This window comes from Gavialis gangeticus, unplaced genomic scaffold, assembly GCF_001723915.1.
Source record: "Gavialis gangeticus isolate Ggan-Ray unplaced genomic scaffold, GavGan_comp1, whole genome shotgun sequence".
NCBI lineage: Eukaryota > Metazoa > Chordata > Crocodylia > Gavialidae > Gavialis > Gavialis gangeticus.
The window spans coordinates 85363160-85385859 of NW_017729034.1; the positions used below are offsets into that span (position 1 = coordinate 85363160).

Sequence of the window (22700 nt, forward strand, 5' to 3'; positions counted from 1 at the left end):
GCTAAGCTCCAGTGGGGCAGAGGCCTTGGTGCAGCGGGCCTTAGAGCCCTTAACCACCTTGGTCCATGCCCCTGACTGGACAGAGTGGGAGGTCCCGGAGTCCTCCTTTGTCCTGGAGGGAGACGGTGATCTACCCTCCGGCTCCCGGGGGAGAAGGGCCTGGCAGTAGGAGTCAATCTCCTGCTCACAGTCCCTGATGGCATGCAGTCTCTGGACTGTGGCCTGGAGCTCCTCCAGCTGGCGCACCAGAGACCCCAAAAGGGAGCAGACCCCACACGGGGAGATGGTCATGGTCCTGGCTGCCAAAGCCTGAAAAAGGGACAGGCGGCCTGCACAGCCGAGAGGCAGGGGCTGTCTGCATGGAGCCCGGAACCATGGGCTCTGTCTGGGTGGCAGTCTCTGAGGTGCCGGGGGGGGGGCCGCAGAGCCCAAGGGGACCCGAGGGGTGCGATGCATGCCCATCCATGTCATGCCTCTGGTAGGTTGGCTACAGCTGGGACTGTCTACCCTGGGGGGTTCACAGGCAGGGTCTCGGGCCCTCCCGCGCACCCTTCTGCGCAAACTCTGCACTAACTCACGCTAATTCACGTTGAAGGCTGCAGTGATAGAACCAGGATAAATTTAACACTACAAAGTGCAAGCTCATGTACTGGGACTAATAACCATAGTTTCTCCTACAGACTAGGAGTTCATCAGTTGGGGAAAAGAGGAAAGGCATGATTGATTTGTTGATCACAGCCTGAGTGTAATCTATTAAATGGAAGACAGTCATAAAAAAGACAAATGCAATCCTAGGAAGTTGTCTAAGACAATGGTAAGAACTCACTGGGAATACTGTGTACAGTTCTTGTCACCCAGAAATATGAATTCAGACTGGAAAAGGTGCAAATTGAAAAAGGCTATGAGGATGATCAAAGGAATGGGGAGCCTATCTTCTGAGATGGGACTGAAAGATCTTGCTGTGTTTGGCAAAACAGAGGAGATATCACTGTCTAAGAATACGCTGAAGTTAAATCAGGGAGGGAAACAAAACTAATGGGCAATGTTAAATCAGGAAGCGGTGGTTATAAATTGACCATGATTAAATTCATGCTATAAATTTGGTTGCTAACTATTAAAAAGTAAAGTTTTGAAACAACTTGGGAGAAAAAAAATAAACCTAACGAAGTGTGAGAAGGAGCTTGATGACTCCATGAAAGAGATTGTAAAATGGTTGCCTGTGTTTGCTATTGACCAGTAGCAGTGTCCCAGGCAGTCTAAGGCCAGTCTAAATGTTGCTGTATATGGTGTTCCATCTAGGTACATTGTTTTGCTGCTGGTGCCATCAAAACAACATCAAAAGTATCATCAAAATGTCAAGAGCTCCTTCAGCTTGAGATAAGAGATGGACAAAAAAGGGTGCTTATCTATACAAATAGGTATTGAACCCTCAGCAGATGAACAAACAATACTATAGAGTTCCAACAGCTTTATGTAAGAGAGAACTGTGGGAAGATGGTGTCACAGAAATATTTTTTTCTTTTTCTACCTAATATATTATTTTCGTACATATATTCTGTTAATATGTTTTGACTTTTTGCCTCCCAATACATGTGAATTAACATCCAAGAAAATATCATTAAAAATAAGTAAACAAAAAAAGAGAACAGTTTCCAAATAGAATTTACTCCAGAGTAATTTGATTTGTAGCAAGAAGATAATAGTGTAACAAACAGAATGTTTCAAAATAAATCCTAATTTCTACATTTGCAAAAAGACTGAAGATTCATCACCCAGCAAGATGCCTAATTATATTGACAATATATTTGCATACTTAAAAAGGTAGCCAAACTGACCGACTTACTTCCATGTTCCAATTTAACAATGTCATAGTGTTCAGGCTCTTAAATCCAAATTTGTGCAATGCATATTCAATTATGTATGCCAGTGCCACACACAAGCATCTTTTGCAAAATTCAGCCTGCAAAGTTTACACAAACACCTAAAACACATTTACCAAGTGGAAAGAAACAGGATAAGTTGACCCACATTTAATTGCCTCTAAAACCATGAAAAGGGAAGAGAAGATACTTATGAGCTGAAACAGGCACAAGAGCTGCCTGAATTTCATTCCTCCTCTCCTTGGAAAGAAAAACACACAAAACTTTGTCACTCTGTCTATGCACAGGTGTATTCCTCTCACCATGACTAGGGATCTACATAAGTCATGGTAAGTGAAAGGGATTTTTGCAGGCCACTCATAGTATGTGAAGCCAATTTTGTGGCCTTTTCATGGCAAGCCTGCCCCTCCCCGTTGATTGGCTGAGGGCCCCCATTGGCCCTGACCCTCCCCACTGACTGGCTGAGAGGGCTGTCCATCATACAGCCCTGCCCCTTGCCGCTGATTGGCTAAGAGGGCTATCTAACATGTGCCCTCATCCCTTGCTGCTGATTGGTGAAGAGAAGCAGGGCCATGTGATGGTAATGGGCAATCCTCTCAGCCAATCATCAGCAAGGGGCAAGGGTGGGGGGCCATCACCATCTTGGTTGCTCTCTTTTGTGTTAACAATTCTCCCCTGCTTTCCCCCAGGTGGGCTGGAAGGCTGAGTAGAGCCACCATGCGGACTGCTGGCTTCCACTAGGGAGCCAGCATTTTATTTTTAGCAAGTTTTTTTTGTGCGTGTGGATTTTGCAGACAATGCCTGATTTCACAGGCAATGCTTGATTTTCCGGTTTCTACAAAATCCATGATATCACAAATTAGGTTGTTACCCAACCATGATTGATCCAGATATGGCTCTTGGACAGTAAAGTCATAGTTTGCATTAGGTATTTGTTTTATGCCTTTATTTTGTGCACACCATACAATGTGCACAAACTCTAAGAATTATTAAAAGTCACAATTTTATCATAAGATGCTAACATTATTTACAAGCTGTGCCTGCCGGGCTGTCGCTAGCCACCAGGCGGTGGCTCGGATCTCTCTCCAGATATTATGCCCCTTCCGGACCCTCAATAACCTTGAGGCAGTTCTATCTTCCCACACAGTAGACCCCGCGCTCGCTTGCCATGTCTTGATATTCTGCAATGGGCGGGGCGGCTGGCGGGTCCCTCGGTGCCCGGGTCCGGCCTGGCAGTTGTTCACGGGGCTCCACCACCCCTACACCCTGGCCTCATGCCACCTTGCGGGGTCACCTTGATGAGGTCCTCCGGCAGATCACAACCTCCCTACTTGCGCACTGACACGTCGTTGAGCTGGCCTCACTCTTAATCCTGCCCCATGGGACGCTTCCTCCTGGGAATTGCCCCCTAACTTCCCTATGCCCGTACCCTGAGTGCCCTCACCCTAAATCCCCCACTCAGGGGAATTTGGCCTGTGGCAACCAAGACTCAGTGCTCCTCCACCAAACCCCGTGGATCTCCCTTTGCTTGGCCTTGGAGTTCAGGCCAGTCCCACTAGCCCTCCTGGGCCTCGTCGGTGACCCTGTCTCACCCCAACCCCTCGTCTAGGTCGTCACAGGTGTTTGTCTACCAACGTGCTGTCCTTTGCCCCACCAGCCTGCTACTCCATCTTCGTCTTGAGGCTTCTGCATAGATGCCTCCGCTCTCCCTCCTTCAAGCCAGGAATCACTCCCACGGTGCCGGATGAGGGATCTCGATGGGGTGCCTCTCTCTCCCACGGCCCGTGCTCCAGCTCACCAGCCTCCTCTGGATCCACCTCCAAGGCTTGCTCCTCCGGCGGCATCTGCAGCAGCCCGGCTTGTTCCCACGGCGGCATCCGCAGCTGCACTGCTCACTCCCCTGGCAGCATCCACAGCAGCTCAGCTCATTCCTCCGGTGGCATCTGCAGCAGCTCTGCTCGCTCCTCCGGCAGCGTCCACAGCAGCTCTGCTTACTCCTCTAGCGGCGCATGCAGCAGCGCGGCTCGCTTCCCTAGTGGCGCAGCGGGGCTTGCCTCTCCAGAGACGTTTGCAGCCGCTCTATCTCCGGGCCATCTGCCCCATCTGCCGTGGTGGCTGCCATTTTTAACTTTGCTGGCCGGCGTCTGGCACTGACGTCACCGGCCAGCCGCAGCTGTACATAGAGGCGGCTCACATGCCGCACAGGTTCCTTCAGCTGTTCTCCATGTGCGTTGTTTGGGGCTGCAGGTAAGTACCCTGCATTACCCCACTTCCTGGGACACAAACCATTAAGCGTTTTCTCTCATGTGGTATATAGTCCATTAGAGGAAGTGGCCATGACTACACGAGATGCTGACTGTGCAGTTGTTACTGCACAGTCATTTAGTACTTCCATACCCAAAACTAAATGACTGGATGGTAACTGGTGTTACTACACAGTAGCATCCCCGTAAAATTTCCTGGTGATGCTGACTGTGCAGTAGCTTGTTACTACTGCACAGTAGCGTTGCATCACAGTTCATGCCACACAATGCTACTGTGCAGTAGTAATGAGTTACCGTAGCTCACCGTGCAGTGTAGACATAGCCAGCATGAATCTTATTTAGATTTAGGGATTAATTCTACAGTGTGCTGGCACACCTCTCCTCCCCTAACCTTTATCAAATGCTTAATTTAAGCATTTGATTTTACCTGGATTTCAAGTGATTCGTCAGATTCATATGGTTACAGGACCTTTGCTGGGTCAGTCTATAATGCTGTTCATCTTGCAGGATCAGGCCCATAGAATCAGACACATGACTCAGATTTAGTCAATGGCTAAACTCTCGTTCACTTCATTAGGAATATGATCATAGAATATAAATACAGATACATTGTTAGTATTTTAGAAAACAGTTCATTATTCATATGTCCTTAGGACATGAACTACAAAAAGTAACAATGCATTGTAGATATTTGTGGTACAAGCACATTTCTGCTTCACACTTTACTGGCAACACTGTGACTATGACAAAGGTAGAATATATTACTACATGTACATCTTGACTCACCAGAAGAAAAAGTAGATGCAACAAGGACATTTTATTTTAAGAAATGTCTCTATTCTGGATTGCCTCAGTGAAAGCATATTAATATTATATCAAGAGACACTCAAGTGCAGCATCTACAGTATGCTTATCACACTGTCCTGCTCTAAGACAATTTGAAAATATCACTGTTTGGTATTTTTTGTGGTCAGCTGCAACAAATATTCACAAACATCTACACCTACATTAAACATTTATTCCAGCAAGATATTTAAAATACTTCCTGGAAAATTGTTAGATAAAGATGCCAACTACTGTAGGAGCAGTTTCTATTTTTCTACTATACTGTTTACTTCATTTTGCATATGCTGTCAAATAAATTATATAATTCCAGGTATAAAGTAATTGTATAATAAGCAAGGTTAGGAGAACAGTATAGAGTCCTTTCATACTACTTGTTTTCTTCATTTACATGCCAATATTTATGTTATGAAAAAAGAAAAAAATATGGTCCAAAAGGAAGTGAAATAGAGGTAGTTAAAATAATGGATATCAATGGATATGTTAGGGCCTTGTTACATGGTAATTTTGGGCAGCTTCTGGAGGTCTTAAACACTGGACTGTCTGTACATTAACACCGTAAAGTGATTTTAAGCACTTATGTGACTCAAAATCATGCCACTCCAGGGCAGGATTATCTCTGATCTGTACTACCCAGCTCCTGTTCCATTAAGGTGTGGCCATTCCCCACAGATGTGCTGTGCATTAAGATGCAGTGCATTCTGCATTGTCCCCCTCACCCCACACCTGCCCCACTTTTGTTTTTCTGGAATGCCAGCATTCTGGCACTTTACAAAGTAGACACTGTGGTTTTTTCAGCACTCCAGCCAAAAAAATTGCCTACCTCTGCCCTAGCTGCAGAGTGCTTCTTTGGTGCTTTATTTTTTGTAGAGCTACAAACTTTGTATCACTACAAAAATAATGTCTGGAGGCAGCCTTGGTCAGCTGAGATCGTTTGATCAAAATAGCTTTTAATACAACCAAATGCAAGTTATACATCCAGGACCAAGGTGTAGAATGGGACACAGCTATAGAATGGGACACTGTATTCTAGAAAGCCTTGACTCTAAAACTGGTGTAGGAATAGCAGTCATAGGGCCACGACGGACTCAATGAGAGTTCCCTTTGTGATGCTATATGGCAAAGGGGGACAGTGTGATACTTGACGAAACACAAGCTCATCTTGGTCTCAACAGGGGTTAACTGAGTGAGATATAATGACCTGTGATGAATCTACTCTTTCTTTCTTACCTTAAATATTGTGCAGCTCTGATTAGGATTATATGACTTTGCCTTACTAAGTGGAGCATTTCAAGGTGAAGTTCTCCATTATCCCAGGATCTCTCACACCCCCACCCACAGAGCAGGGATAGAAGCCTGCCTTTGATCACCTGCCTTCTGTTGGCAACTCAGAGTTATGGCTCCTACTCCTGCCTCTAGTGGCAAGTCACAGCTGTGCAGGTGGAGGACAGTCAGAGAAGGTTTCTAGACTATGGATGTGACTGCTCCAAACTACAAGGTAGCACTAGCACCAATCAACATTTGGCAGCTCACAGCATAAAGTGTAACAGAGCCCTTACATTAATAAATCACAGACAGTATATGCAACACAGCCTGTGATTGGCTACTTTTTGCATTCTTTACTGAAGCCACTTTCACAATGTTTCATTCCTTCAAACTCGTGCAGATTCTACCCATCATTCAATGGTTCTAGTATAACTAGAATAGTGTAGAAAACAGCAATTGTACTCTTTAATAAAATATGAGAACAATAGTAATTGATTGCCACAAGAGTTTCAGGTCTTATCCTCACTTGTACCTTCCCATCTCTAGGGAAATGGGTGTCATATTCACCGTGCCAATACTGTGAACACTTAACTTTAAAAAAAAAAAGCCTGCTGCAGCAATACCAGTCAGAACTTTTATTTTTTCTTGGAATATTGTGCAATCAGCACAAAAGGAATGAAAAATAAAAACAGTGGGTATCAAGCAAGAGATACCAAGGAAACATAGCCTTACTAGTACACACCATCACTTCTTTTCTTGCCTCCATAAACAGTTCTCTTTCATTTGGTGTCCCCTCCACTGGGGAGGTAATAAGGCAGCTAGCATAGGAAGAGAAAGAGAAATGCCTACTTCGCAGTTGTGGTTTGCCAAGAAAAATAAGACAAGGATCCAGCCTCACAGAGAGAAAGTACCACAGGTCAATTATAGACATGGAACAAATGGGGAGACACAAAAATAGCAAAAGAAGAAATTCTGGGTGCATCTACACATGTGTTTTAGTACACATTAGCCTATTTTAATATGCATTCAAGTGTCACTAAAAATTGTGCTTTTTAGTTAATGCACATTCAAATAGGCAAATGTGCATTGTGTCACTTAAAAACTGTGCTCTTTAGTTAATGCACATTAATATAAACTAACACACATTTTCCTAGTATCTTAAAATGAAGGGTGCCTATACCTGAGCAGGGAGGCTCCTCCAACATGCTGGAATTCTACCGCACCAGAGCAGACTCAATTAACTGAGTCTTCTGGAGTGTGGTAATTGCCTCCCGCATCTCATGTATTAGCATTCCCGTGCTTCAAAATGGCAAAGGGAGTGCTTTATCTAAAGCTCATTCAACAAGAAGCTCCCCACAACTCCCAGAGCATGTGTATAAATGGCCTTGGAGGTATTAGATTTAATGTGTGTTAACTGAAATGCATTAATGCACATGTAGACAAGCCCAATGAACAGTAAGGACAAGAAATAATTAAACAACAGTGGCATAGTATTCAAAAAGCTGAATATTTTTTTAAAATATGCATTAAGTGCTCAGTCTGGATTGGCCTTGCATAAACATGGTGAAGTCAATGAAATTCCAGGATCTATAATTCTGCCTTAAATCAGTTCTCACATTAAACACAAAATGAAGAGAACTATAAACTAAGAAAATAGTAATTTGAAAAGTGTGTTGATAGTAACCATGAGAAAATGATTTTCACTATCAACATGGAAACACCTGATCAGGCTCCTTGTTATGACTGAACAGATAGATTACAGTTATGCTACCTGGAGGTAAGGCATAGTCATATAATCCTATTCAGAGCTGCACAGTATTTAAGGCAAGAAAGAAAGAGTAGATTCATCACAGGCCATCATATCTCACTCAGTTGAGACCCTGTTGAGACCAAAATGAGCTTGTGTCACACTATCCCCCTTTGCCATATAGCATCACAAAGAGAACTCTCATTGAGTTCATTGTGGCCCTATGACTGCTATTCCTACACCAGTTTTAGAGTCAAGGCTTTCTAGAATACAGTGTCCCATTCTATAGCTGTGATACCTACACCTTGGTCCTGGATGTATAACTTGCATTTGGTTGTATTAAAAGCTATTTTGATCAAATGATCTCAGCTGACCAAGACTGCCTCCAAACATTATTTTTGTAGCGATACAAAGTTTGTAGCTCTACAAAAATTAAAGCAACAAAGAAGCACTCTCCAGCTAGAGCTGAGGTAGGCAAATTTTTTGGCTGGAGTGCCAAAAAACTGCAGTGTCTACTTTGTAAAGTGCCAGAATGCCAGCATGCCAGAAAAACAAAAGTGGGGCAGGTGTGGGGTGAGGGGAACAATGCAGAATGCACTGCATCTTAATATAGTTAATAATAATAAATGTTGCTTTTTTTACAGGAAATACCAAATTTTCTAAAAATTCTAAACCTGGTGACAATAAATAAAACTTCATATATTACCTGTGTTGTTGTGTGTTCTTTTTTTGTTGAACATGCTATGATGAGAGACAGAAAAAAAGAGAAAGAGAGGAAAAAGAGAAAAAGAGAAGAGAGAGAAAAAGGAAAAGAAAGGGGAAAGAAAAAGAAAAAGAGGAGAGAAAGAAAAAAAGAGAAAAAAGGAGAGGAAAGAAAGAACCAGACACGCACATGCAAACACACACAGAGAACCAGACACATATGCGCACACACAACCACATGCATGTAGAGAACCACACACATGCAAACACACACACACACACACACACACACACACACACACACAGAGAAAATGCATGCACACACACACATGTCCAGAACCAGACACACATGTGCATGCATACATATACCCCCCTAGATATATACCTGCAGACAGAAAAACACAGAACCAGACACACGGACGCACATGCACACACACAGATGCACACACAACCTGACACACACATACTCACACAACCAGACAAACACACATATGCACACACACAAGTGGCGGGGCTGTTGGGCTGCAAGACAAAGACTGACCCGAGGATGCCCTGGGCCCACCACAGCCCCTGTGCTTCCCTGGAGAGCTGCAGGCTGCAGTGCAGCCTGCTGAGGCCCTGGCCCAAAGCCCATGCATCAGCCAGCTACCTCCTCCCTTGGGGGCATGCCACACTGGGCCAGGTGGGGCCCCCTGCCCTAGTGCTGCAGCTGTGCTGCAGCAGGAAGGTAGTGCAACAGGCTGGGAGGGGAAGTGAGTAGGGTCAGTGCAGTCCTGAGCCTACTGCTCTCCCCTAAGGCACTCCTCAGCCAAGTGGCTCTAATACATCTCCAGCAGGTGCAAGGAACATGGGCAATGCTGCTGCTGCTTCTCCCTGCCCGCCAGCCACAGCTGCACTTGGCACAGAGAGGCTGATGGCTTCCCTTCTCCCAGTGCCCTCCTCCACTCCCCTCCCTTCACTCTCTCACATGCAGGTATGTCCCCCTGGCAGCCTGCAGGAGGATGTGTTGGGGCAGGCTGGACAGAGCTGCAGCAGCGGCCACCAGGCAAGAAGGAGGAGGTGGGAGAAGCCTGCCCCTCTGGCGGTTGTACAGCAAGAGCTGCAGAAGGGGCTCCTCCACTGCCCCTAATAGGTCCTCCCCAGGGCTCTTCAGGCAGCGTCTCCTCCTGAATCTCTTGAAAGAGCCTGGAGCAGCATCTTAAAAAAAAAATTTTAAACAATTTCCTGGCATACCTCCTGGCATGCTGAGGAAAATGTCTCCACATGCCAGCTCCTTCTACCCCCTGGGCTTCAGTTATACCTGGACCTTTCAGGGGCGTGCCTATAGCCTAGGACCCCTGAACCATGGTTGGAAGCATTTGGGGGTCCTGGGCTGGAAGCACATTGGAAGTGCTTTAGTTCAAAAGTACACTGCCACCATTTTCTGTGCACTGACGTGTGTTTTGCCACTTTTACAACTGCACATAGCGCAGCGCAGTTTGCCTCAGCTCACATGCGGAGAAGACTCTATTAACTGATTTTGCTCCAAAGCAGTGGATCTCTGGTGCATTGCAGGGCAAAAAAGTATGTGTATAAATGCCCGTACAATTTTAACATTTTCTTAATAAAGCTTTAAATCTTTCCTGAACTGGAAATCCTCTTAACATGGTTATTTTTCCTCCAGTTATTTGACAGATAGGTTTTTAAGGAGTAACTTATCTTGTTATTTTGTTTGAGTCAGAGGTCCACAATAGACTCCCCCGCCCATAGATGCCACTTCCTAGATTTATTCAAGATTCAAGAACCTGCATTACCGGGTTATCAATCACTCTAAAGCAAGATGTCCTAAATATAGAGCATCAACTCTGCACACAACCCTTTCTAAATAGGTTCTAACAAATTATTGTAATGTTCCAGGCATTCAGAGTCTCACACGGTTGCACTAATGCAAACTATACAGTATAATGTAGATCATTTATATCTGTGTGGCTCGAAAACCATTTTGTTTGCAGTGAGTTGTCCAAATAAGGTGAGCTACTCACTTGTTTGCTGCAGGTTTTACTTCAGAGAACACCTCTTCTCCCATCAGTTGGAGCTCATAAGTGATCCCACACAGCTGATTGTGGAGAAGCAGCATCCTTTGAGGTAAAAGCTGGACCACCAGCAAACTGCTGATTCCATGCAGCTGTTTGCTGCAGCTATGCATATATACAGTTAGGTTGTATAGCCATATTTTCACAAAGGGATTAGGAACCAAGCCTTGGGAAATATCTAGGTTCTACTGCATATACTCTCTTCTAGATGGAGAGAATTCCCACATTTAACCCAGACTTCTAGATAAACAGAGACAGAGCATGCCGAAGGGGAAGTATATAATGATTTTCAGGACACACATTATTCAGCTCTTAGAAGCTTAGCTAAGCTGTTAGTATCTTCAAAAAGGTGCTTTCAGACACATGTTCATATCTAATTTGTAAATACTTAGATATTTCCTCCTAAAAAAGCTACATATAGATAAAAGTGGCAGTTTTCCCCCACTTGCATGATAGCTATTCAAATCCTTAATAGCTGACACATTCTGTGTTTATTACAATCTCATTAAACATTATATGACAGTATACATGGACATTCATTCCCATTTCAGTAGGCAGTCAGTTCAGTAAAATTCATGCATCTTTTTAGTTTCTATTTGCACAGATGTTTTTGTTTGCATAAATGTTTGGAGAATTACTCCTTTCTGAAAGTATACATTTCCCCTTATGAATAAGGGTTGAAGCTGATGGCCAAACTATTATTTCAAATAATAAATATATTGATAACATTCAAAGTCTATTCATAAGCAATTTAGAAGTAGGGGGGGAAGTGAAATATGCTGGATAATAAATTTGGAAGAAATTGAGTTAGACCCCATGTTTATGTACTTAAGTGTAATAAATAATATATATGAACCTCCTCAATTAAGTGACCAAGTAGAATGAATGCTGTTTGCCTGTATGTAACTGTGAAATCAATCTACTGAATACAGGACTCAGGGGCATTAACTGGATCTGTGCTGCTCTCAGAGGAACATGAGCTCCATAACCCAAAAGTCCAATGCAGGACATTTAAGTGTCCTTTCAAGTGTACTAATTCAATGCCCCCTGAAGTCACTGGAGTCTTTCCATTGAATTCAGTGTGTTGGTTCAGGCCTTTTACATATATATGTATATCCTGTGATAGCAAGGGATACTTTTATTTACCAAAACATTATCCTGAACCTTATTTGATCTATCAACAATCTAAAATGTGTTTGTTAGCAATATGTCACAGGCATCTCAATGTGAATCTGTTAGAAGAAATTAAGGATCAGGCTCATTAATAAGTAACAGGCAAAAATTAGTTTGGGCTGTTAATATATTAAAGTGTTCTTTATGTTATTCAATTGTTTAAGAAACATGTATGAAAGAACACAAATTAATAAAAATTGCTCATCAAAAGGACCACAGTACTGGATGACATGTGGCGTGCCTTTCAGAAAAATGAAAAACATGTTTCACTGGTTTGGGGGTTTTCTTGGTTTTTTTCTTTTTACTAAAGCAAGCCATCCAGGCAGTGGCATGTCACAGATGAAAAGACAGCTTGTGCTACACAGTACTTTTCACTTCATTAAGAGGCACCCCACATGTCACAAAATGCTGCAGACACACATTGGCTCAGTATGCAGTATTAATAAGCTATATGTAATTTGTGGTTACAATATTCATTAACAGGTAATGAAAAATGAGGGGAAATATTAAATAGTATATATTGTATTTCCATTTCGTGTATGCTGGTTCATTAGTTTGGAAGCTGAAATTTCAGTCAAATATTGTTTGTTTATCACACAAAACTGAAAATACCAATTATTTATCAGGCCTTAATGTATGACCTTCTGCGTAAATATTATCTGTTAACAGTGAGCATCACTCTGGCTTTCTAACTAGGACAAGGTTCCAAGAAGTGGTCTTAGTCCTGAACATAGCTCTAGGCCCTATACCAAAGGAACTCTGCAACAGTTCTCTGCAGGATATGGAGACAATTTTGTACTAAACAAGAATGGGCTGATTCCATACTGCTGTTAAAGGTTGCATCTCTACTGAAATTAGTGCAATTGCTCTGACATGTCAGCTGGTTTGGGCCCTAGATTAAATATAAAGCTTACCTAAGGGCTTGCATCTCTGCTGCTACATCCATTCACTCATTCTAAGTGTAAAGTTTTTTCAGAAAAATGCCTTTAAAAATTACTTTTTTTTTTTAAAAAAAAAGGTAATTTTAATTATTTAAAGCTGACAATTCTACAAACAAAAGGATTAATTTACCCATTGAACAACCATGATGCATTTTTGGGTTGCATAAACTTCCCCACACTGCCATGATAATTTGCCTTTACCCTGAGATGGAGGTGAGCGGGTACTTTAGTTCAGTGTCTATGTCCAGTCAATCATGGTCTTTTCTGCTGAGACTGCCGGCAAGTGTGTTAATTAGTGCCATCTGTGATGATGGTTTCTGTGTTGTGAACACCTGCCACATAAAAAATATACTGAGACCACTGATTCATAGGTCACTGGGCATCAGTTAATAATGACTTTTGATTATGGTTACCCTGGGCTCTGTCTGAGTCAATAAGCTGTTTTCTATTCACAGGGCTTGATCCCCTGAAGTACCCCATCTCCTAAAATGCCTACCTTACTGGACACCAGCATTTGTAGTCAGATGATTAAACTCTGCCTTATTTTAGGTTTGGGGGTTTTTGTACTGAGAAATCTAAGCACGAGTACTGATATTAATGAGTCTATGTTCAAAACAATATTTAAAAGACGTTTTCATATGAATCTTATAAAATAGAGCTTTTAATTAGAAAAACAATTTTCATTGACACAGAAAATATTCTGCAGTATATTGAGAATGTGGAATGTACAAATAAATCTAAAAGCACAAGAATAATGGAGGAAAACAAGCAACTGGCAAAATGGAGCACATTGTGCCAAGTGATAAATATGACACCTTACAATATTGCTGAAAAGGCAGGCACAGAAGTTAGATAATTCTTTTGAGCAGATCTAACTCAAGCAGCTGCCACTTGTACCATTGAAAAGCTACATTGTTTGTGAATTTAGTATCACTGCAAAGTAATATATTTTCAAGAAGGAATTTCCTTTGAACAACTCCTCTGCTGTATTTGTCATGAGCAAGAATTCTTGTCACTTTTAATCAATATGATGTTTTTTTCACCACTATCTTATAATTAGTGTATCTAATATGAGAAAATTCCTATTCCAACTTCTTTTAATATTTATCTTTGTCCTGCTTACAGTAAATTTTGGCATTGATAAAATATGCATATCTTTTCTATGTTTTTCCCTTAGAGCCCCCAGAGAGCCCATACTAAAAACAGTTAAAACTGATATTTAATAATGCTGGTTGAATAGCAAAAAAAAATCGAACTGGTGCATGTTTGTGAGTAGTAAAACCTCAGCTCTAACTCACTTAGTATTCTTATAACTATTACTACTGCTAATACTGCTTATACTGCTAATATGCTTATGAATTCAGAAAAGTTCAACTAGTAGAGGTGGAATTGCTATTCTTAATTACTAATCTAATTCTGTTGAGAGATGTCCCTGCTCCAGCCATCCTATGTCATCAGTAACACACCATAAATAACAAATAGCTAAAGTGAACAGTGTCTGTACAGTTAGAAATAACCAATAGTCTGAAAATGATTCATCAGAACCATTTTGTGAATAATTCCAAACAGTGGAATAAATTTTCCAGTGGTGTATATTTGATACAGCTCCATATAAACTGAGGGATTTAGTGCCAGCAGTAAAAATGGAAAAGTGGATAATATTTACAAGAGTCAAGAACAGTTTCTGAACAACTTTTGACTAATATCTTTAAATGGTAATTCTATTTCTTAGTACATCCAAAACTTGCCTGATGAGTTCTCTGGAACCAGGTTGAATGAATATTGCCAAAAGAAAATTTCTTTTTGAATTGTGCAATTAAATATAAGGGTAACCAGCTTCCATCCTTTACAAGCATGTGAATGCATGTTGATTAGTTCCTTATAACTCACTGTTGTGGAGAATATATGACATTGGCCACAAAGAATCATCACATGCAGATAAATAAAGCCCACGCCATCTACTGTGAAATTAGAATCTGTATAATTGCACCAATTATTTCATTATAGCTAATTTTAAGCTTCATATTTGTAGTCAGGCAAAACATACAACCTTGCCACAGAAAACCGACGAACAATGGATAAAAACCAGAAACAATGAGGTGCTACAAGCATAACTGATCCATAAATAAATAGAATTTTTTAAAGTAACAAAGATTTTTCCTGCAGTTTGGTAGTAATTTTTTTTGCTTGCAAATCCTATATACAAGTGGGAATTGGTGAACTAAAACTTTCATTGTATGTTACTACCAACTGGTATGCAAAATGATCTATTCTGTCCACTTAGATATTGTTTTTATGAATTTACCTATTTTGCCCAAAATAGGCAAGTAGAGCATAGATTCAAAGCACAGTTCCTTCCACTCTTCTGTTAGGGTCACTACCCTAAAACTACTCCTCCTCCATAGGATAACCCCAAAGTAGTGAGATCCAGTGGTACTGCAGACATGATGCAATGGTTCCTTCATCACCTGCTTTCCCTACTGTTGCCATGACAGTCACAGCTACAGAAACAGGGGCTTGATGGAGTCTTTCTGCTGATCCTGGCTGTCATATTTGCCTCCTGTGGCTGCTAGATCTATTATAAGTTACAGCAGCCTCAAAGCTGCTCTAAAGATACTGGAAATCACTTCCACAACATGATGACCCCAGGATCCAAGTTAACTATACTCACCAGCCTAAGAGTTGGACCAAGCTGTAGCCCAGGATCTGGGTTTTTATCTTCATAGCCTCATTCAAATATTACCTAACTTGGAACAGTCTCTTACGCTTCAGGTGATCATCTCATGTCTACCCTACACCTATGGTTTGTTGGGAGTACCACATCCACCAGCTCTTACTTTGCATATGCCAACTCCCCGTAATGAGGCAATAGAGATACCTTATTGCAGGGCTGAGTGCGTACCCAAAATTGCACATGAGTTCTCTGTCTTTGGAATGCTTGTGTTCAGGACCGTCCTATAGCAGCAACATTGCCTCACTTCTGGGATGTGTTTCATGCAGATTGGGAGCCATGCTTCATAGTAGTGCTCCTGGATGTATTATAAAGGCTGTATAGTCAAACCCATACAGACCATATGAGAAAGCAGGGAAGTAGTCTTACTCAGGTAGAGTAAGTAGGGCAGACTTGCCCTTAATTGATTACCCTATATGGTATGTCTGATTAAGGCCTGAGTTATGAAAGCACTTGACTATGCGCCTAACTTTAAGCATTTGCCTCTGGCCCCTTTAACTTCTGTGAGATAAATGCACTTACAGTTAAGCAAGTGCTTATGTGGTTTTTTGGAGCTGAAATACTTTCCTGAATCAGGCATAAGTGCTTGGAGGCTGCACGCCCACACGTGCATAAAAACTGCACACTGAACAATTTTTAATGGCTCCTTGAAAGCACAAGAGCCTAGAAAAAGCCTTGCATTGGGATATGGCCATGCAAATTTGCACAGAGAGATGCATAGATTTTCTCACATCATTTCACAACTGTTGCATCTTCTGAAAATAATACAGTTTCCTGATGTGCAGCTGTGTTCATCTGAGATACATGATAAATTGAGCACAATGGCTTGCCTTTGTCTTATACAGATGCGCTAGCCCAGTAGTTCTAACCCTTTTTATATTCAGGGTACTCCACCATGACTTTTCTGAATCCAGCAGCCTCCTGGGTGAGAATCACAGTTGTGAAGCCTCAGTTTATCTTAGTGGTTCTCAGAGTGAAACTACCATGCACCTTGTGCACAGCCAGATTGGGAAGGGCTGTGGCACAAGCATGCTCTCCTGCCTGCATTAGGGTTATCTGATGTTGCATATCTTTCTGGTTGACAACCCTCTCTCCCCCTGATGTACTCCTCCTGGGAACAGAGGAACATGGAATATTTCCACCTGCCCCATGCCCCGCTGTTTCCAAGCGACACTGTGTGGGCTTGGCCCAGCAAGGGCTGCAGCAGCAGCAGACTGGGCATTCCTGTCTGCTTTAAATAATCCTAAGGCTAGCAGAGGCATATGCTCATGATCCAGCCTTTTGCAGTGTGACTGTACATGAGAAGCACAGGGCAGTTCCTTTTCTCTGCCATGGCACCCTAGTTGATAACCACTACTCTAGACTTACCTGTCAATTTTAGAAAATTTTAAAAAGGAATTTTTAGATGAATCGCATGCAGCTTTGATAACAATGATTTATTTATAACTAACATTATAGTAATTGGCACCTTTCTACGCTGTTTCAATATCCCTGAAACTAATGTTGCAAACAGGAGTATGATGTTTCTTCAAGAGATCCGCTGTTCATTAATCGGCACAGATTGTATGGTGCTAAATTTTATTATCATTAATGGAAGTTGTACATGTCCTGTGCATTGATAAAGAATGAAATTTCAAATGCTAAATAATGAGATGAATATGCTGTCATGAACTCCAAAAAGGTAATGCACTACAAAGTGGAACACTTAAACTATTACGGCAGTGTATGTTTAAGCCAGCTATGGTGAGCTAATTCATTATAGTGAACAACTTTGTGTGAGCAAGTTCACAACATTTATGTGCTATTTATGTATTAAAAGACCCAATATTTGTTCACCTTGCCATCATTAGTGTGATCTGAATTGTTTAAGGCAGGAATGCCTCAGGGTAAAATTGGTGAAACTGTAACAGTTAGGTTTGACTAATTGGATGTCTTAGGATATCAAGAAAGGGTTGGGAGCCTTTTACCTCTTGTTACCTCTATGAATTGACCTGAGAATATTGAAGAAGAATATTTTCATCTGGTGACTGATCAATGGTTATGTGAAATTAATTGGTGGACTTATGCCATCCTTCTGTGGGCAGGGTATTACAAAAAACAAAATAAAACAACACAAAACAAAACAAGAACATTTAGTTGAGAACTGTCAGTCTCAGAGGGAAGGCAAGGCTGATTTAGTGTGCAACCATCTCTTCCTTCCCACAGTTGATCCAACCAAGTACAAAGACCTTAAAACAATGTGATGCAACTCTGCACTATGACAGCCTGCACATTTAATGAAAATATGCATGTTTTCCATATAGCTCTGTGAGAGAAGTGTGCCAGGTCAAAATAAGTCAGGACAATCTCCCCCTGGAAACATGTTGTGCATAGCGGTTGCACATTCTGTAGCAGTTGCACATTCTCTAACAAGGTTGAGAACCACTGCTCTACATCATCCTTACGGTGTAGATCATTGCTTCTCAACCTTGTTAGACTCAAAGCACCCCTTGGAAAATGCTAGCTTTTAGCTTTCACTAATTTTTTGACTATGGAAAAATAATAAAGTGATTTTTCTGCTGCAAAGAACTTCTAAAGACAATAACAGGTCAGAATGTTTCTGACAAAATGGATTCATATTTGAAATCCCTGGGTTTATCTTGTAAGTTGTGTGTAGGTGCTTACATATCTAAAAGTGCTAGTATTACAAGATACCCTGCAGGACTTTTGAAAGGATCCTATGGTACTCCAAGGTACCATGGCACTCTAGTTGAGAATTAACATGGTAGATTCTGTTAATCATGCTCTGTCAGCTAGCATAGAGGTGGAATGGGTCAGATCACTCTTCACCCCTTTATTCTCAGAGGAAGCAAGAATAGAGCAGTCACTATTCACAGGGACTATTTTTGAGAGTAGTCCTTGTGTTGGTTAGGCAAAGTGGGAAGGTATTTTGCATTCCTCTTTCAGATACTCCAGCACAACCCCTGGAAGTTAATGCATAGAATTTTAAACCAAAGATATGTGGTTCCAGCATTTTTCATAACTGCTAATTTCACTTTAAAAAGAAAAAAAAATCTGGAATCCATATACTTTGTAAATGGATGTATCATAACTATTGCGTTTTTGGGGAAAGAAATCAACACAGGTGTAATAAAGTTGCTCAATGTTTCTAATCCAGTACAATATCTACATTTCTAATTCTTTAATGGCATATTAAATACAGGTTTTAGAGCAAAAAGAGAGGAAGTAATAAACCCAAATAATCTATAAAATTATAAAACTGATACTGAAGAAACTACCCTAATATTTACATAACTGATCTAATATTTCCAAAAAATACACCCTAGATATCAGAAAAAATGCCCTACAACAACCACCCAATCAACAATATTTTAAACCTGGGTAGCTAATCAAGAGTTCTCACAGGTAGCAAGTAAAAAGTCTCCAGTAATGATCTTTTAAAAAAACGAACTAACAAACAATCTTAAGAATCTATAGTGTTATTCAAGACAAAAAAAAAACATTCCTGTTAAAGAGACTTTATTTGCACATGGAATGGAAAGGAAGGAAGAGATCTCTGAGGGAAGATCCTCAGCCAGTCTAAACTGTTATAGCTCCTTTGAAATCCATTCAATGGAGCTATGACAATTGACACCAACTAAATATCAGTCCCTTAATGTTTATTTTCACCCTGATCTGTCACAAGAACTAATCACGTCTGCCAGCAAACAAGAATTTTAATAGCTCATGTACAACCCTATACAACATTTTGTTTTTTCATCTGACAGGTCACAAAATGAACCACAAATGTCCTATGTTCTTTAAAATTGCAGCACTTCGATGTTTTAAATGTCCAAGTCAATCCAATTCACCTTTAAATCTAGTATTTGCAAGTCTTCTTGACAATCACTTTATTTAATTGTAGCACTATAAGTTTTCAACTTTTTTATTTCAATTTCTGAGACCAGAAAAGAATATATTTAGTTAACTCATATAAAGAGTCATAGATCAGATCTACACATGGATTTAGTCAAATAGATGAATTACTTGAAATCTATATTGTACAAAAACAGAAAAAAATCAGTTTTATAATTTTGTATTTAAAAAAATCTGTTTTCAACATCATTAAACTATAGAAATGGCATACTAATGTACCACAAAACTATTGCTCAGCTGTTATTTAATTGCTAAAAGGTGTTGGGTTATCTTTAACAAAAACAATTGTCCATCTATAAACCAAAACCTCCATTTTAAAATACTATTATCTTACAATACCTTCACTTAAAGATAATTAAACTTGTTGGTTGCAAATTATCTCTGTATGGTAAGATTTTTACTGTTCCTTACACAGCATTAAAACAGAAATGAATATTAAATATATGTGCTTGTGAAATAGCACAGATGTCTCTCCACACCTTACAAAACATTTCTATGGAACATATTGGAGCAATGTCTTCAGGATTCATATCTGTGTCTATAGATATGGAAATTAGTTTGAAGAATTCATATAGAACAAACATAATGCCAAATCCTGTAACCTTGTTCAGTGTTGACTCAGTTCTTACTTAGATAAAACTGCAAAACTTCCACAGATTTCAGTGACAGTTTTGCCTGAATAAGAATGAAACAAATCTGAGAATTTGCTTCACTGAAAATATGCACACTTTATTACTGAACTGGCACTTCCTCTTTAAGAATGATTTTGTGCCCTTATTAACTTCAGCCTGAGATTCTTACATCTGTTAACTTTTTAATTAGAAGGGATTGGCTGTTCTAAACTGAAGTAGGTATGAATCATTCTGCCTGTGAATGAAAAAAAAGGGAAGGGGTCAAATCTGAAGGTCACAACTGGGTCTCTGTGTGTGCTTTTTCCCCCTGAGATTATATTTATGAAGTTTTATAAAGTGTATAAGCTTAAAGCCGTCCACCCGACAGTTTTGAAACCAAGTCTAGAGGCTGTGTGCACTACTCTGAGGAGAAATTCTTGTTCAAATCCCACAGTAGCAGGGGGCAAATTGCATCCTTTTCATTGAATTTTGCCAGCAAGCTAGACTGTTAATACAAAATGATTGCTGTCCATCTCCCATGGGTTGGAATTGACTTCTCTGGGAAAACAAACCAAATAAATATGCTACAAGGCTTTTTTCCTTTTTCAAATTTGAAGTCAAGTACTCGGTTTCTCTTTAGTAGAAAGCACTCCTAGACAGCCAGATGATTGCAGCTAGTTATCAAGGAGTAAACCTCTCTTCTCCAAGGAACAGTATAAAGTACAAACCTGTTGTATAAATCTATAGTGTGTAAACCCACGCAGCAGCTTTGGAGCCTGACACTAAAAGCTCAGGGAAACTTCCTAGATCTGAGGGGAGGAGTGGCAGAAAGGGATGGGAAGGAAAATTATTCCCCTGATTCTATGTGCATTGCTTTTTCCATACCTACCTTCAGTATGGACTGCAGATACATAGGTCCAATTGTATCGTTTGACTATGTCAAGCATGGCCCTGGCTTGCAGCGTGTCAGAAGGGACCACCCTCAGGAAGTATTTATATAAAGTTTTGTCGCTCAGGTCAATGCTTGTTGCAGAATAAGCAATCTGAGGGATATCAAAGAGCTGGAGAAGATTTTGCACTTGAATTGCAACCGAGCTAGAGCCTGGACCAATGACCCCTGCAATAGGTTTTTTGACTCTGGCCTGGTGTTGGGATTGGGCTTCAGACATACACCGATTGATTCCATCTTTATCGTCTCTTATGGAGATCAAGGAGTCCCTTATGAACTCAATGCTCTGCTCCAGAGCTACCGAGGAATGCCAGCAGGAATCTCTGATCTCACTGCCCAGTGTGATATTGGGCAGTAGCACTGGATCTGAGTTAATTTTATCCAAAGTGTGAAACATGGCTTCAACTCTCTGTATGCCGTATTGCTCTCTGATTTCCCCACACTTCCTCTCCGGCACTTTCTCAGCTGGTGGCTGGTGATGGACCGAGAAGAGGGCACCTATGATGACATCTCCGTCCATTCTAGCTACTGATCGCTGGGAAGAAGCCCCTGACAGTAAGATCTTTCTGCCAGTATTTCTGGGGAGGATGTCTATCTCTAGGAAGATAGCAGGGAAGAAGACAAGCAGCACTCCAATCATTTTGTTGCAGGATGTCATCCAGATCCAGGTAACAAATTTCATGGGCTCCTCCTGTCTGCACATTGTTTAAGGACATGTAGGAAGTATCTGTTTCTCCCCTGTCACTTCCGAAGCAGCTCCAACTCCCATGGCAGCAGAGTTTTAAAGCAAATCACTTCAGGATGCATGAGAAGTCATCGTAATAGTGAATTATTGCCTAGTGGCAGAGAAAGAGGGAAACAAAGCACATTCAGCAGAGGAAGCGATGTCAGAGCAGGACCCAATGAAGGTCATATTCATCAGAAAAGAGTTTAGAGGGATGACTGATTTTAGACAAAGCCTGAATCAGTCTGCATGAGGGGAGGTTCTCCCATGTACATTTCCTAAGTCCTTCCTTGAGATACATACAGACACACGTTCACTCACTCTCACACACAGAAACATCAATGCCTGTGCACAGACCTGTACACATACATGCATTCAAGGCAAGGTCCTGTCTCTTAAAGCAATGATAACCTATCTGACAAGTTTTACAACATCTGAGACAAGTCAGATAAAATCTTGTCTCAACCTCAGTGGTTATCATACCAGAGAGTGGGGGTGGGGGGATAAATACTTTATTCCACTCTTATCACTTAAACAGATGACCCACAAGACTCCAAACAATTGGAAGTAAAAGAAAAAGATAAATCTTCTTTGTACAGTCAATGGAAATGTCATTTAAAGGTCAGAGGAGGGAGGTGGGACACATATAGATCCATTACAGGTGAGGGTAACTTTTCTGGGTTGGGGTGGGGGAGGCGGGGGAGGTGAGCACGCTAGCAGGGAGGGAGAGATTGCAGAGGGATCTGGATAGGTTACAGGGGTGGGCTAACAGGAACAGGATGCGTTTCAATACGGACAAGTGCAGGGTGCTGCACTTGGGCAGTAGGAACCAGCAGCACACTTACACAATGGGGAACTCCCTACTTGAGAGCACGGAGGCAG

The 22700-nt window shown here is 41.3% G+C and overlaps 1 protein-coding gene across 1 annotated transcript in view; it reads right to left on the reverse strand.

The window, feature by feature from the left end:
• GRM1 (glutamate metabotropic receptor 1) overlaps positions 1-22700 on the reverse strand; it is a 427931-nt gene that overhangs the window by 399322 nt on the left and 5909 nt on the right. Inside the window, exon 2 of the mRNA XM_019527617.1 lies at positions 21035-21930. Within this exon, the coding sequence (XP_019383162.1) occupies positions 21035-21797 (763 nt within the window). The 5' untranslated portion in view covers positions 21798-21930. The remainder of the gene's footprint in view (positions 1-21034; positions 21931-22700) is intronic.